At 33.3% G+C, this 14,557-nt stretch overlaps 1 protein-coding gene across 1 annotated transcript in view; it reads right to left on the reverse strand.

Annotated features, from left to right (window-relative positions):
* Positions 1-14,557, reverse strand: part of SNTG1 (syntrophin gamma 1) — a 587,999-nt gene that overhangs the window by 451,530 nt on the left and 121,912 nt on the right. Inside the window, exons 7-8 of the mRNA XM_051973745.1 lie at positions 6,158-6,260; positions 2,427-2,509 (exon numbers count right to left, since the gene is read on the reverse strand). Of these exons, the coding sequence (XP_051829705.1) occupies positions 2,427-2,509; positions 6,158-6,260 (186 nt within the window). The remainder of the gene's footprint in view (positions 1-2,426; positions 2,510-6,157; positions 6,261-14,557) is intronic.

Below are 14,557 nucleotides of genomic sequence, written 5' to 3' on the forward strand. Positions count from 1 at the left end.
GTGTTAATACTGCAAGACATACTGTTTCTTGTATTATCATATCAAGATTATTTCCTTTTATTGCAGCTTTCAGTAGTCTTATTATTAAGTTTTCTCTTTTTGATCTGTCCTCCAGACAGATCTTTTTCTTATGATATGTCTTTTTCTTATGATATGAGATTCACATTCTCTTTTTTTCATTATATATTTTTTTAATTTTTTCTTTGTGTCACAAATTTCCTGGCTTTCCCTTGCCCAATTCTGGTTTTCAGGGTCATTTTCTTCCTTAACATTCTGTATCTCTTTTTCTAGATGATTGACTTTATTTTCATAATCTTGTTTTTCTCAGGTTGTTCTTATTTATTTATTTATTTTTCCATCTCTCTCATTTGATTGTTAAAGTCTTTTATAGAGTTTTGTGAATTATTTTGGGGCAGAACCCTAGTATTCTCTATTTCCAAAGTATTTTTCTATGGTGGGGTTCTTTCTCCTTTGCCTGATCATTTTATTTTTATTTTTTAACTTTATAGCAGATTTAATTACTTCTAGTCGTGGCGTATAGGCATAATATTTCTGGTCTCAGGTAATCTTTCAGTTCTTCTTTCTGGACTGGAAACCAAAACCACGGGCACCACCCTCTTCTAAGAATCCATAGCCAACAACAGTCTGCTTCTCTTTTGCACTCCCTAGGCATATACTGGTTCCTTTTCACCTATCTTGGAAGCAGAGTTGGATGTAGTGTCCCTTTTCAGCAGAGGCTCCCTCAGTCTTTTTCAACTCAGATTCCCAACTCCCTATACTTCTAGGAGGTGAAAATTCCTGTTGCTGGGGCCCAGGCAATCTTCTAACTGAGCTAGCAGCTTGCTGTTTCAGGGATACTAGCCTGGAGGTGTTTGCATCACACAGTAGACAAATCTCTGTTTTGATATCTTCCTTCAGGTCTTCCTTGATTGTCCCATTAGGACCACTTGCATTTCCCTAACTCTTAATTATTTTTAGCACTCTGTATTTGCCCAGAGGTGCTTTTTTGTCTTGTTTGTGGGGTAAATTCTGGAGAGCTTGAAATTTTCTGACCTACTGTTCCCAGGATTCTCTCTCATAATAAGTACAGATTAGGAAGAAGACTATCTAAACTAAGAACCAGGAGTAAAAAAAACATGCTCTTAAGGGCAGCTAGATGGTACAATGGATAAAGCACCAGACCTGGAGCCAGGAAGACCTAAATTCAAATTTGGCCTTAACTTAACAATGACTAGCTGTATAATCCCAGGCAAGTCATTTAACTGCAATTGCCTCTCAAAAACAAAAACAAAAACAAAAAGTGCTCTCATATGTCAATACACAAAAGCACAAAGTGTAAATTAAGAGACTGGTACTTCCAGCCCCATGTTGATCTATGTAGTAATTATAATGGGAAGATGAAGAGTTAAATGTATAAAAAATATGGTTTGTACTCTTGTGATCTCGGAGGCAGAAATGTCTTAGATAAAGTGAAGAAGAGTGTTTTTTTAAGATAATGAAACCAGCTAATGTATTTTAAAAATTTGAGGAATTTCATCAGTGAATTTCTCTAATAATGAAATAGTCTAGTAGTAGACGAACCCAAATACTTCTGTTGATGTTTTCAGTTTGACAGGTTCTTTGCACATCTTATAAGTATTTTTTTTTCTCATTTTTGAATGTGAACTCCTGAGAGCAGAAACTGTCTTCCTTTTTCTTTTTGTATCAGCTGTGCTTAACATGATTTTTCTTTGCAAATTGTAAGTTCTCAGGAATTTTTTTTCATTCATTCATTTGTTCATTCATATAAATGTGAGTTGTTATGTCACTTGGGTTTAGACACTGGGCAAGTCATTCAACCTCTTAATGCCCTCAAGAATTCTTTAAGACCATCAGTTTCAGAGAAGGTACTAACCTACATAAATAGATGAAGTTTGCTCACCTGAGAATTCCTCATATTATTGCAATAAATCTAGTTACTATACATCTCACAACTTTGTATTTCTGAAATTATGTTGCAAAATCATAACAAATAATGAATGTGGTACTAGAATCTCACATTATATATTAGTAGATAAAAATCAATTTCAGCCCTATAATTTCAAAGTATTCCATCAGTGGTAATCTTGGTTAGTATAGCTATTTAGAAAACATGCCTAGTAAACATTACATTTTGGATCCAGAAATTCAGGTATATTCTTTAGATACCTGATATTAGAAGACCTCATGAAATGCTGACTCATCAAGAGAAAAGATAACAGCGAATTTTGACCCATTTATTTTTCCCTTCAGCTTGTTGTACAAATACATAATGAAACAACCAAGGATTTAAATCTCCATGACTCAGGATTAGTGAAAGTTCCTAGCTATTGATTAAATTGGATTTTTCTCTGGTTGCTCTTTTTGTTCTTTCCTCCTATGTTTTATTCATGCATCAGACCTCTTACCGTGTTGGTAGGATGGTAGTTGAGATGCAAACCACTATCACAAAGAGGAGAAGATGTACCACTGCTCTGGTCACTTGGAGCACCTACAGGAAAAAAAAATATCTCTGTAATCTAAATGTTTAAAAAGAATATATTTTTGATTTACATTTTTGATTGGCACATTAATATATTATTAACAATATGATTCATGATCTCATGTTTCCTTTAAGTCTCAGCTAAAATCTCAATATGTGCCAGAAATATTTTGTCTAAAATACTTCCATCCCCATTACTTGTTCCTTTTCTCTCCAACAGATTTGACAGTGATCTGGTTTGTACACAATTGTTTGTATGTTACACCTAATTTCCTCAGCTTAGCGTACAGCTTGGCATATAGTATATAGTAAACGCCTGTTGACTTTTAGCAATGAAGAAATGAGTTAACTACTTCACTGAAAACAAAACATATTTTGATTGAAAAATTTCTGTATTGTTTAAGAGGGAATAGATTTTATTTTTTCCTTAAAGTTGTGATTCTTTAGTTGTAATTTTATTTTATATTTTTATACTTGTTTTACTATGTAGGAGATCCTTTCAAATAATGTTTCCACTATAATATGCTATTTAGAGAAGCTCTTTTATATAAACCAACTCCAGCAAATGAGTTAATATGGAAGTCTTAATTTCTATGTGTTAAAATGTACTTAAATATATCATATTATTTCAAAGCAGCAGCTGTTAACTTTTTTGTATATATATACCATGGATGTCTCAGAATCATGTTTTAAAGACATAAAATACTTAGAATTACAAAAGAAATCAACAAAGTTAAAATGAAGTTTATCTATTTTTCTATCCATGCAAATTTATAAAACAAGTTCATGGACTCCACGTTAAGAGCCTCTGTTTTATAAATGCATTTTGTAGCCAATTAAAAGAACCGTAACTGAGATACCAACTTTATAGCTATAGGTATACTCTATAATAGAACATGTAAAACATCCAAAATTCAATCCCATGATAATTTGTACTGAACATGCAGTGAGGGGTTGGGAGAGGAAGGATGATCTCATGCAAAAAATTCTCGATGCAATCTGTATTAATGCTTTAAAAAAAATTAGGCTGTGGGAGCAGTTTAAATTTTTCTAATAAATTTAGATAACTGAAATGAATGTCAGTGAATGTCACATTTTAAGATTCAGATTCTCTATCCACTGAAGATGATAATCCATACCTTAGTTACAAAGTTGGAATTGATGTAAGTTGAAGGGCAAAAGTACTTAGAGGTTCTGTTCTCTATGTCATCTGAGCATAGCAGTTATTGTAATAGTAGTGTAGTAAGTAACTGGCTTTTATAGATTACCTATCCTCAGTTTTCTAGATAGTTCTTTCGGTAATTTTTAAGATTCTTTGTGATTAGAAGGAACAATGAGTGTTTAAATTCTACCTCAGATGCTTACTTTCTATGTGAAACTAGGCAAGTCACTTAGATTCTTTCCTCCTATTTCCTTATTATAAAATGGGTATAGCAATAGTTCCTACCTCACAGAATTGTTCCAAGGATCCAAGGAGGTATCATGTTTAAAATATTTTCCAAAATTTAAAGTGCTATATACCAGCCATTTCAATCTAGATTTCTAAGCCTTGTTCTTCTTGCTTTGGTATTTATTGGTAAAGTTCAAAGCTAAGATTCACTTACATGGATATTCCAATCCAATAGTATTTATTAAATGCTTAATATATGACAGATACTATGCTAAGTGGGGAGATACAATCAATTAGTACAAGACCCTCCCTGCCTATAAACTACCTATAGGAGGAAGACAACACACAAAAGGCAGGAAAAAGATATGTATAAGGGGAATTTAGCAAAAGGGCATCTTATTCTGTGAAGCTGTAACCAAGTAGAATGGCAGATGCGGATGGAAGTGAGAGAAAAAGTGTAGTTTCTGCCTTGTATAAAGGAAAGAATTGGAAGAAGTTTGGAAAGTACTCTAGGAGTACTCTTCCTGCCTAAATTCCATTTATTATTTTCTTTTGTAAAAAGTTGTTAGAAGATGTATGTGATCAACAATGTAATGTTCTACTTTTATTTGATTCAATTTGATAAATTAAGCTAATTCATATGTACTTTTCATTTAAAAAATGGGATCCCTCCAATAAAGCTCTCTTCCAATTCCTGATGGCATAAAAGTGACCCTGGGATCCTGAAGGAAATGCCTTCAATGGAGTCCAAAATCTGGCAGGGCCTACTAAATTAGAAAAGCTTTGGGAATGAGAGCCGTTAATCAAGTTCAGTATGAGTCAGCAATTTGATGTACTGCCAGGAAAGCTAATTCCATCATGAGTTGAATTAAGGAAAGTAAGAGCTTCCAGAAAGAATAGGTGATTATCTCACTGCACTCTACTCTCTTCAGCCCCAATCTGGGTTGTTATGATCAGTTCTGGACACCATGGTTTAAGTGAACATTTAGAAGCTGGAGGGTATCCAGAGGAGGGCAGAGCAAATTAGTAAAGGAGAGGCTATGACATATGAGGATTAATTGAAGAAAATGACCATCTTGAATCGAAGGAAGATTCAGGAAAGAAATGCAAATTTTCTTAAGCATATGAAAGAGAGAAATTATGAACATATTCTATTTAGCATCAAATTATTGAAAGAGAAGGAATGGATAAAAATTACAAAGATAAAATTTTAGACTTGATGTCAGGGAAAACAAACAAGAGACAAATGCAAACTTCCTAGCAATTAATTTTCCAAAGTGGAGTGAGCTTCCTCAAGAACTGATGAATTTCTCATTTTTGGAAATTTTCATTGAGGGTCTAGATAACCTTTTTTCTGCTTCATATAGCAGAAATTCCATATCAACACCTATACATACATATGTGTGTATATATAACACACATGTATATATATACATAAATGCATATATATTACACATAAATATACATATATGTAACACATATAAATATAAATAAACACACCCACATACATATACATAATATAATATGAAACTCAATAGCCACCAGACTCCTTTCCTACTTTGAAATTTTGAAGTTCTCTAAATTAATTCTGTTTCTATTGTCAAAGAACTACCCTTACTAAGTATATAAAACATCCTTTCTAAGAAGAGAGCAGCTAGATCTTGATTTTTTGAAGTTCACAGTAACTCATATGAAATGAGATAGAGACAAAGGGTTGAATATTCACTAGTGAAATCATGAGTCATTTTAAGAAAGAAAATTTAGGTTCTATTTTTATTTATCAATTTAGGAAAGGAAGGTTGAAATGAGGCAGATAAAAGTAATTTCAGAGACATATTATATAATTGATTATAATTACAAAGAGTCAACTGCATCCTTCCATATTCTTGCTAATGAAAGGCAAGTAAACACAAGACTTCTTCATTAATACATTCTCTAATCAAATTAAAAATGCAAAAATCTTTAGCTCTAGGAAATCTCTTAACAAAGTCTCTTGATTGGAATTAAAATGGAGGTACAAAGTGGATGTGATATGATTTATTTTTTTTTTCCTGTCAAGTCTTGGCATGGGAAAGTATCTTTAAATACTCTGAATTCTTCCTGTGGAAAAGATAGTGTCTATTACCTTTCCCCAAAATGTTAATAAAGTACCTGGTGATATAAAATGTTCACACACAGACCATAATCTTGACTTAGAAAGGAAGATGCCAATCACTGTCAGAAGTCATAATATAGGCATTTTCTTTCAATTTGTTATAAATGCTTACATGCACAATCTTCATTCAGCAGCAGTTTGAGAAAAGCAGGTGCTCTTTTTAGGAATGACACAGTTAGGGTTACTTCTTCGCCTGCATTCCGAAGAACCTGAACCTGAAGAATCAATGAAAACAATAATATTAGACTTGGTTTTCCAAAGCTTTTACCTTTGACTTATACTTTGAAGTTATTTAGCTTCCCTCTCTGCCTGTCCTTTTCCCACCTGCATATAAATTTCCTTCCTTGTTCTTCCTTCAGCACTACAGCAGAAATGATATGAAATGACAGAATACAAAAATTGTCAGTATAGGTGCCAGGTGAACAACAGGCGTCTTGTACACAGCATCACCATTTTTATCACCTGACATTTACTACTAAGCAAATAATCTTGCTTGCTTTATCATTTTATATTAGCTAACCTGAGAGTTTATATATATATCAGATAAAATTTATCTCCTATTTTCTAAACCCTTGGAGTTAAAAGGAGATAGGTCCAAGCCCTGGTTGCATGAATGCAAAATTTTGGTTACTAAGGCTACCTGCAAATGCACTTAATAGCAATAACATCCTTTTTCTGCTATTTCACTAATAAATCCATTTTATTCCCCTTTCCAGTCTAAGCACAAATAATAGTGGCAGTGACTACTATTACTTTGATGTTTGAGTGTCTTTTTGAATATTTATTTCAACTTTTTGGACTGGTTTTGTGCTTTCTTAATTATATGGAATTCCTTGATATGACAACTTTCTATATCAATGCAGATAGGTATAGTCTTTACCCTAGACTTAGTGAGCTTGACTGAGGTAGTAAGAGTTTAAGCCACACAAACACTGTATGCATCAAAAGTGGGATTTGAAACCTGGTTGTCCAGACTCTAATGCCACTTCAACATTCACTTCTCATATCTTGTGTAGCTCATGAAAATTATACACTTGACACTTCCAGTAACAAATCGATAATTTCCTTTCCTGGAGATACATCTGCTGTCTTAGAACATTAAGTTTAGTCTTCATCTTCTCTAATGTGGATTCCTGCAATAGTGTTCTAAGTGGACTCCGTGACTCAAGTCTATCCTTATACCACTCTATATACCTCAATATAACAGTCAGTTTTTTTTTTTTGTCTCAATTCTGACAATGTTATCCCCCTACCAAAATACCAATGCCTCCTTAGTACTTAGAGTATCAAATACAATTCCTCTTATAATTAATTTAAGTCCTTCATAGAGAATAGTGGCATGTAACTAGAATTATGGCAAATCACATTTTCTGTCATATCTTTATCTCTCTAACCCTAAAAATTAGAACAAACAAAAAGAATTATGCACCAGATTTAGAAGAATTATTGTGAATCCAGGGAACAAAAATTACTCTGAAAAGATAAAAACCTTTTGATGTAACAATGGAGAACACTAAGTCTTAAAATGTCTATTTGTACATCTCCCTCAACACTATGCAAGAAAACAAGTGATCTCTTTCATTGTATATCTTGTATCTATCTTAAAAAAAAATAATAATTTATGTAATAAAGTAAGATTTTCTATAATGTAGCATAATAAACAAATATATGATTGAACATGAAACTACAATTCTATTATGTATGATTTGTTATTCCTTTTAAATATATAACAAAGATGTCATACCTAGAATCTTTCTTAAGATTTTCTCTTTCTCTGACATAGAAGAAACTATGAGAAAATTTCTTATTTCCACCCTTGCCCAACCATATGTAAATGAAAAGGAAGGATAGGAAGGCTAAAAAAAACTTCTGTTTTTGGACAGTGGATCTAATTTTTGGAACCCCAGAGCTGCAAAGATTCTTTCTTCCACATTCATCCATGCTTCCCTTCACCCCACCAAAAAAAATTTCTCACTGGTTCTTCCCAGTCAGAGGAGGAAAGAAGGTCATTGTGTATGGCTCTGTTTGGCTTAAACCAGTGTTTCCCAAACTTTTGATATACATGTACCCCTTCTATAATTTTTGTAATGCTGAGTACCCCTTGTCAAAAAAAAATTGTATTTTAATAACAATAAAAATACATTTGTTTTTTTCTTTTTTGGTACATACACAAAATACTAATAAATGAAAAACAAAATTATTCATAATAAAATATAAATCCATGCCAGAAGGTTTGTTGCATGTGGAAGAAGAGCAATTGTTGGAATTGGCTTCAGAGGGATTCTTGAAAAATTAACATAAGGAGTATACTTTAACATCATTCTGGTTACAAATGCAACATGTGTATCTTGTTTTAACAGAAAAAGTTCTGAAATACATCTTGCCTTTTCCAACTTCATATTTATGTGAAGTTGCTTTTTCAGCATTTGTAGACATTAAGTCAAAAAAAAGGAACAGACTATTCAATGTGGAGCAGCATCTCAGATTAAAATTAACAACCAGGGAACCAAATTATGACGATCTGTTATCTCACCACAAACAATTTCATCCTTCTATATAAAAATAATCAAAATCGGTGGGACTTACTAAAGCATATAACAAACCTTTCCTGTAAGAAAAATTGCACAAAAGCTAAAAATACACAGGCGCCTGGAGATGCCACTAACTATTAACGAAGTAAGTTGTCTCTGTAACGAAATGCGTTATATTCACACTGTGTCACACCAGGCCATCTCAGGCCTCACAAGATTGTCTTAACTTGACTCGAGAGAACATAGAATTAGGTGTAGCTAAGCTGCAGTGCATATCCCAACCAAACTTCGGTGCTATGTGTACCCTCACCAAACTTTTCCCGTAACCTTAGGGGTATGCATGCCACACTTTGGGAAATACTGGCCTAAAATAAAAGGCCCTAAGAGCAGTCCAATTCTGCTGGTACTCCTCCCCCTCAAGCAACACAGGGATAGGGACAATGAATGGAAAATCCTATAATCGCCAATTTAAGTAGTCTGTAGCAGCCCAGTTACTCAACTGAGGAGATATAAAAATCAGCCAAAAGAAATTGAATAATGGAGTACTGTTCTGAAAGTTTAAAACACTGGAGATTTCAACAGAAAACATCTTTATAAAAGGCAAGAACACTAGAAAACTTGTCAATAGACAAGACCTTAAAACAAAAAGAATGATTCTCTTTGAATAACTCTTTAAAGAGAAAACAGATGCTTAATTTAAAAATAATCCACAATGGATAGTTTAATAACATAAATGAGAGATTAGCAGATTTGGAACATATGAATATGAAATATAGAGAAAATCTAACAGAAGAAAGAAAGGCAATAGATTAAAAATAACATAAAACACAAAAACTTTTCAAAAAGATTTGACCTTGAAGACAAGATAGACAGAGACAACTTAAATATAATAAGATATGATAGGTCTTCTGTTAGAAAAACATGACAGATTAAAGTAAAAACATGATCATAACATAAATAATAAAACTTTTTAAAAAATGTTTATAATTTCTTGAATACAGAAAACAAAGCTCCAATTAAGCACATTCACAAATCATTCTGTACATTAATACCAAAACATATAATAATTATATTTAAGAATTTCTAAAACAAGAGCTAAAGGGGATATTTTGTTCCTTTTAAACCATAAAGTTATGTTCACCCTAATGCAAGATAAAGTTTTCTGAAATACATTTATGGGGCATCTAAGTGGGGCAATGGATGGAGTGTAATGCTGGAGAAACTGAGCAAGATAAAGACTAGAGAGTATTTAATAATTTATTAAATGGAAAAGATATACTGGGACCAATGGATATGTTTGGTCCCAGAGCTGAATGAGACTATCCTCTCCAAGAATCCAGCAAACAATGAGAGTTCTCAATGACATATATATATATATATATATATATATGTGGCTCAGACACAGAGGGTAGACTGAGGTGGGGGTGGAGTCAGAGTGCTGACACCTTGGACATGGGGAGAGGCATCTTGATATGACAGTATCTGATAGTCTGATAGCTTGGGATGGGAGAGGCATTCTGATACTCTAAAACATAAGATCTTTTATCCTTATCAAATATTCTGATAAAGAGGGAGGGGAGGTTTTGCAGGACTGGGCTTTGACTGAAGCAGAGAAACTGACTCAGGACTTGGTCAGGATAATTAGGGAGACTGAGAACTGTGGCATAACAGGAAGACTGAAATTGTGAAATTCTGATTTCAAATGCAGCTTCACACACTTGCTGACTGTGAAATCCAAGGCAAGTCCCTTAATCCCCATTTGCTTTAATTCCTTATCTAGAAAATGAAGACACAACAGAGAAGGACTTTGTTATTTTTGTCAAGAAAACTCCATTGCAAGTCCATGGAGTCACATAGACTCAGATACTTCTGAAAGATAACAATAAAAATCATCAATTTTTATCTATTTCTATTTATTTTATTGATCTGTTTTATTTATCTTCTATCCAAGAGAAAGAATTTCAAAAATAAAGCAAAGGGAATTCATCTATCATAGATTATTTCCTAGATAACAACAACAAAGAAAATTGTAGGGATTTGAATATTATGAGCAAAATGTAAATGAAGTCAAGATGCAACTTTGAGCCAGTGTAGATAATATAGACAAAATGCTGATTTAAATAAAATAGTAAAGGGATAATTTTTTTAAAGGCATTAAAGAAACGTCTGTCAAATTATTCAAGTAAATTCTTTTGTGAATGAAAAATAATTTAATAAAATCAGAGTGGAAGATGGATGGGAAAATAAAACTATTCTCTATAATTTATAAGAAACATTTCTAAAGAACAAACAGAGATAGAATGAAAATGAAAACTGAGAAAAAGTATCATACTTTAAGTGAATCAAAAAATACAGTAATTGTAATCTTGCTATCAGGGAAAAAATAAAAATAAAGATTTGTGATATCAATAAAATGAAGTTATATTTTGCTTAAAGGAATGAATGTATAAATTTATACCACATTAAACATATATGTGTGAAATAGCAAGAGAGCTAAATTCATAATGACAAAGTTAATTGAATTGTAAAAAAGATATAGAAAATAACATAACATTAGTAGCAGTTCTTCTCTCAGAGGTAGAAAATCTAACAGAAAGATAAAGGGTGAAATATAAAGCTGAAAAATTTGCTAGGGGTATTTAGGGTCAAAATATTTCTGCAAACTTCTGGACAGAAATGAATAATATTCCCATTTCTCAAGATCACATGGCATATGTGGCAGAGAAATTTTAGTGAAATTAAAAAAGAAAACAGAAAAAAGAAATATCTCCTTTATAGATATAAAAATTAAAATAGTAATTAAAGCAAGGATTACAACAAAAAGACACAGACCTAAATGGAGTTAAATAATTAGAAACAATAATCAGATTAGATTAAATTAGAGAAAAAAATATCAAATGTCTTTCACAGAATGTTTAAGGGATCAGTTCTTAACCAAATAAGTGAAATAAATTATTATTAAAGACATAAAATATTAATTAGATGAAATTGAAAAGCTTTTGCCTAACACAAGTAATACAAATAGGAAAAGAAGTAAAAACATAAAGTGAGGGAAATCTTTGAATCCAATATTTTTGATAAAAGTGTGATATCACAGTTTCTACACAAGTATCAGGAATATGTGAGGACAAAAACTATTCTCCAACAGATAAATAAGATATGAACAGTTTTCAAAAGCACAATTGAAAAATTTTAATAACTGCATTAAACTTTGCTTGAAGCAATTAATAATAAGAAGAATATCAGACAAGACAATTGTGCAATTTCATCTCCTATCCAGATATTGATAAAGATAAAATATGGAAATATCAGTCTTGGAAAGCTTGTGAAAAAAATAAGCGTACTAATTGGTTCAAGTAGAGTAGAATATAATTTGTAATTATTCTAATAAGTGTGCGTGAATTATGCATGTCCTGTAACTCAGATTTTACCCTGAAAGGCCAGTTGAAGAATTAGGGAGCCCATGTACATTAAAATGTTTGTAGAAATATTTTGGGATTAATAACAAAGAATAGAGAATACAGTTGATGTCCAATGATTGGTTAATTCCTAAAGATTGTAGTGATTTAATATAACATGAATTTACTTATGATGATGAATTTAGATTTAGAAATGATGAATGTGAATATAGAGAAGCATTACAAGACTATGTGAATTTAGGAAAATAGAAGCAAGCAGAGACGGGAGAAAAAAGATTGATAGAACACACATATGTGTTGTCTGTGTGTGTGTGTGTGTGTGTGTGTGTGTGTGCATGTGCAATACACAGAATATGGTAATATTACTTTACATCTACCCACCACTTTGGCTTTGAAGCACCCGCCTTCATAGACGTAGTATGACTATTCCTATATGTATCTATTTACTGATGAGGCTCATATTTTTCTAGTGTAATTAGTACTACTGATTTCCAATCATTAAGTTCTAGGTAAAACCAGAGAAAAATAATTAACCTAATCCTATCCCTTCTAATCAACTCTGCTTTAGCAACAATCGTAGTTCTCATTGCCTTCTGATTACCATAACTCTACTTATTCTTAGAAAAGACTAGCCCTTACAAATGTGGCTTCGACCCTTTAGGCTCTGCCCACCTTCCATTCTCAATAAAATTCTTCCTAGTTGCCATCACATTCCTCCTATTCGACCTAGAAATCGCCCTCCTCCTTACTCTGAGCTATCCAACTATCAACTACCAGCACAATACTTGCCCTGGCCTACTCCCTTATCATCCTACTCACGGGGGGCCTAGTATATGAATGATTCCAAAAAGGCCTTGAATGAACTGAATAGGTTTTTAATCTAACTAAGATAATTGATTTCATCTCAATAAATCATGGTTCTACCCCATGAATACCTTATGATCTCTATTAACCTAAACCTGATCGTAGCTTCTTCTTAGCATTTGCAGGAGTCCTAATCTATCTATCCCATCTAATATCTACCCTCCTATGCTTGGAGGGTATAATGTTGTCCCTATTCATCCTTATAACTCTCCTAATTACCCACTTCCACATATTCTCAATATCCATAACCCCTTTAATCCTACTATTTTTTTCAGCTTGTGAAGCAGGAATTGGCCTCATACTACTAGTCAAAAATCTCCGCTACTCACAGTAATGACTACATCCAAAATCTTAACCTACTACAATGCTAAAAATCCTCACAGCAACTTTCATGCTTATCCCGCTAACATGATATTCCCAAAAACCCTGAGTATGGGTTAACACTACTACACACAGCTTCCTAATTAGCATCTGGAGCTTAACCCTTCTCTATCATAACTCTGACCTAGGCTACAACTATAACAGTTCCTTTTCACTAGATTCTCTATCAGGGCCACAACTAGTTCTATCATACTGACTTCTTCCACTAATAATTATTGCTAGACAAAACCACCTAAGCCCACAAACCCCTAATGTGAAAAAAAAAAAAAATCTACCTAATACTTATCATCCTCCAACTCTCCCTAATTATAGCTTTCATCTCATCAGAACTTATCATATTTTACATTTTATTCAAAACCACTCTAATCCCCACTCTGATCATCATTACAAGATGAGGAAGCCAAAACAAATGACTCAATGCAGGCCTATACTTCCTCTTCTACACACTAGTGGGATCACTCCCACTTCTAGTAGCTCTACTCCACCTACCCAACAGTCTAGGCTCCCTTCACATGCTAACCATATCCATATCCATATCACATATAATCCATAAATGTCATATCACTAGTCTCCCCGACCCTGAACACCTCCATATCAACTTCTCTACTCTGATACGCCTGCATAACAGCATTCATAGTAAAAATACCACTATATGGCCTCCACCTCTGACTGCCAAAGGCACACATGGAGGCCCCTATTGTGGGTTCCATGGTTTTAGCTGCCATTTTACTAAAACTAGAGGGATATGGCATCATACGGATCACAGCCTTTCCTGAACCAGTGACCATAACCCTATGCTACCCATTCATAATTCTATTCCTGTGAGGCATAATTATAACAAGCTCTATTTGCCTATGACAAACAGACCTTAAATCACTCATAGCCTATTCCTCCATCAGTCACATAGGCTTAGTAATATCACTGCCCTCAGACAATCCCTTCTCGGCTTTATAGGAGCAACAGTACTAAAAATCACCCGTGGACTTACCTCTTCAATACTATTCTGCCTAGCCAACACTAACTATGAACGCATCAGCAGTCGAACCTTAATTCTAACTCAAGGCCTCCAAATAATCCTTCCACTCATATGCGCCTGATGACTACTAGCAAGCCTTGCTAACCAAGCACAACCTCCTTCCATTAACCTTTTAGGAGAGCTAATAGTTATTATAACCTCATTCTCCTGATCCAACTTCTCACTCATCTTCTTAGGTATCAACACAGTAATTACTGCCCTCTATTTACTCCATATACTAATTACCTCTCAAGGAGGTATGTGTGTGTATATATATATATATATATATACACCTCCACATA

This window comes from Antechinus flavipes, chromosome 1 (assembly GCF_016432865.1).
Source record: "Antechinus flavipes isolate AdamAnt ecotype Samford, QLD, Australia chromosome 1, AdamAnt_v2, whole genome shotgun sequence".
In the NCBI taxonomy this organism is placed as follows: Eukaryota; Metazoa; Chordata; class Mammalia; order Dasyuromorphia; family Dasyuridae; genus Antechinus; species Antechinus flavipes.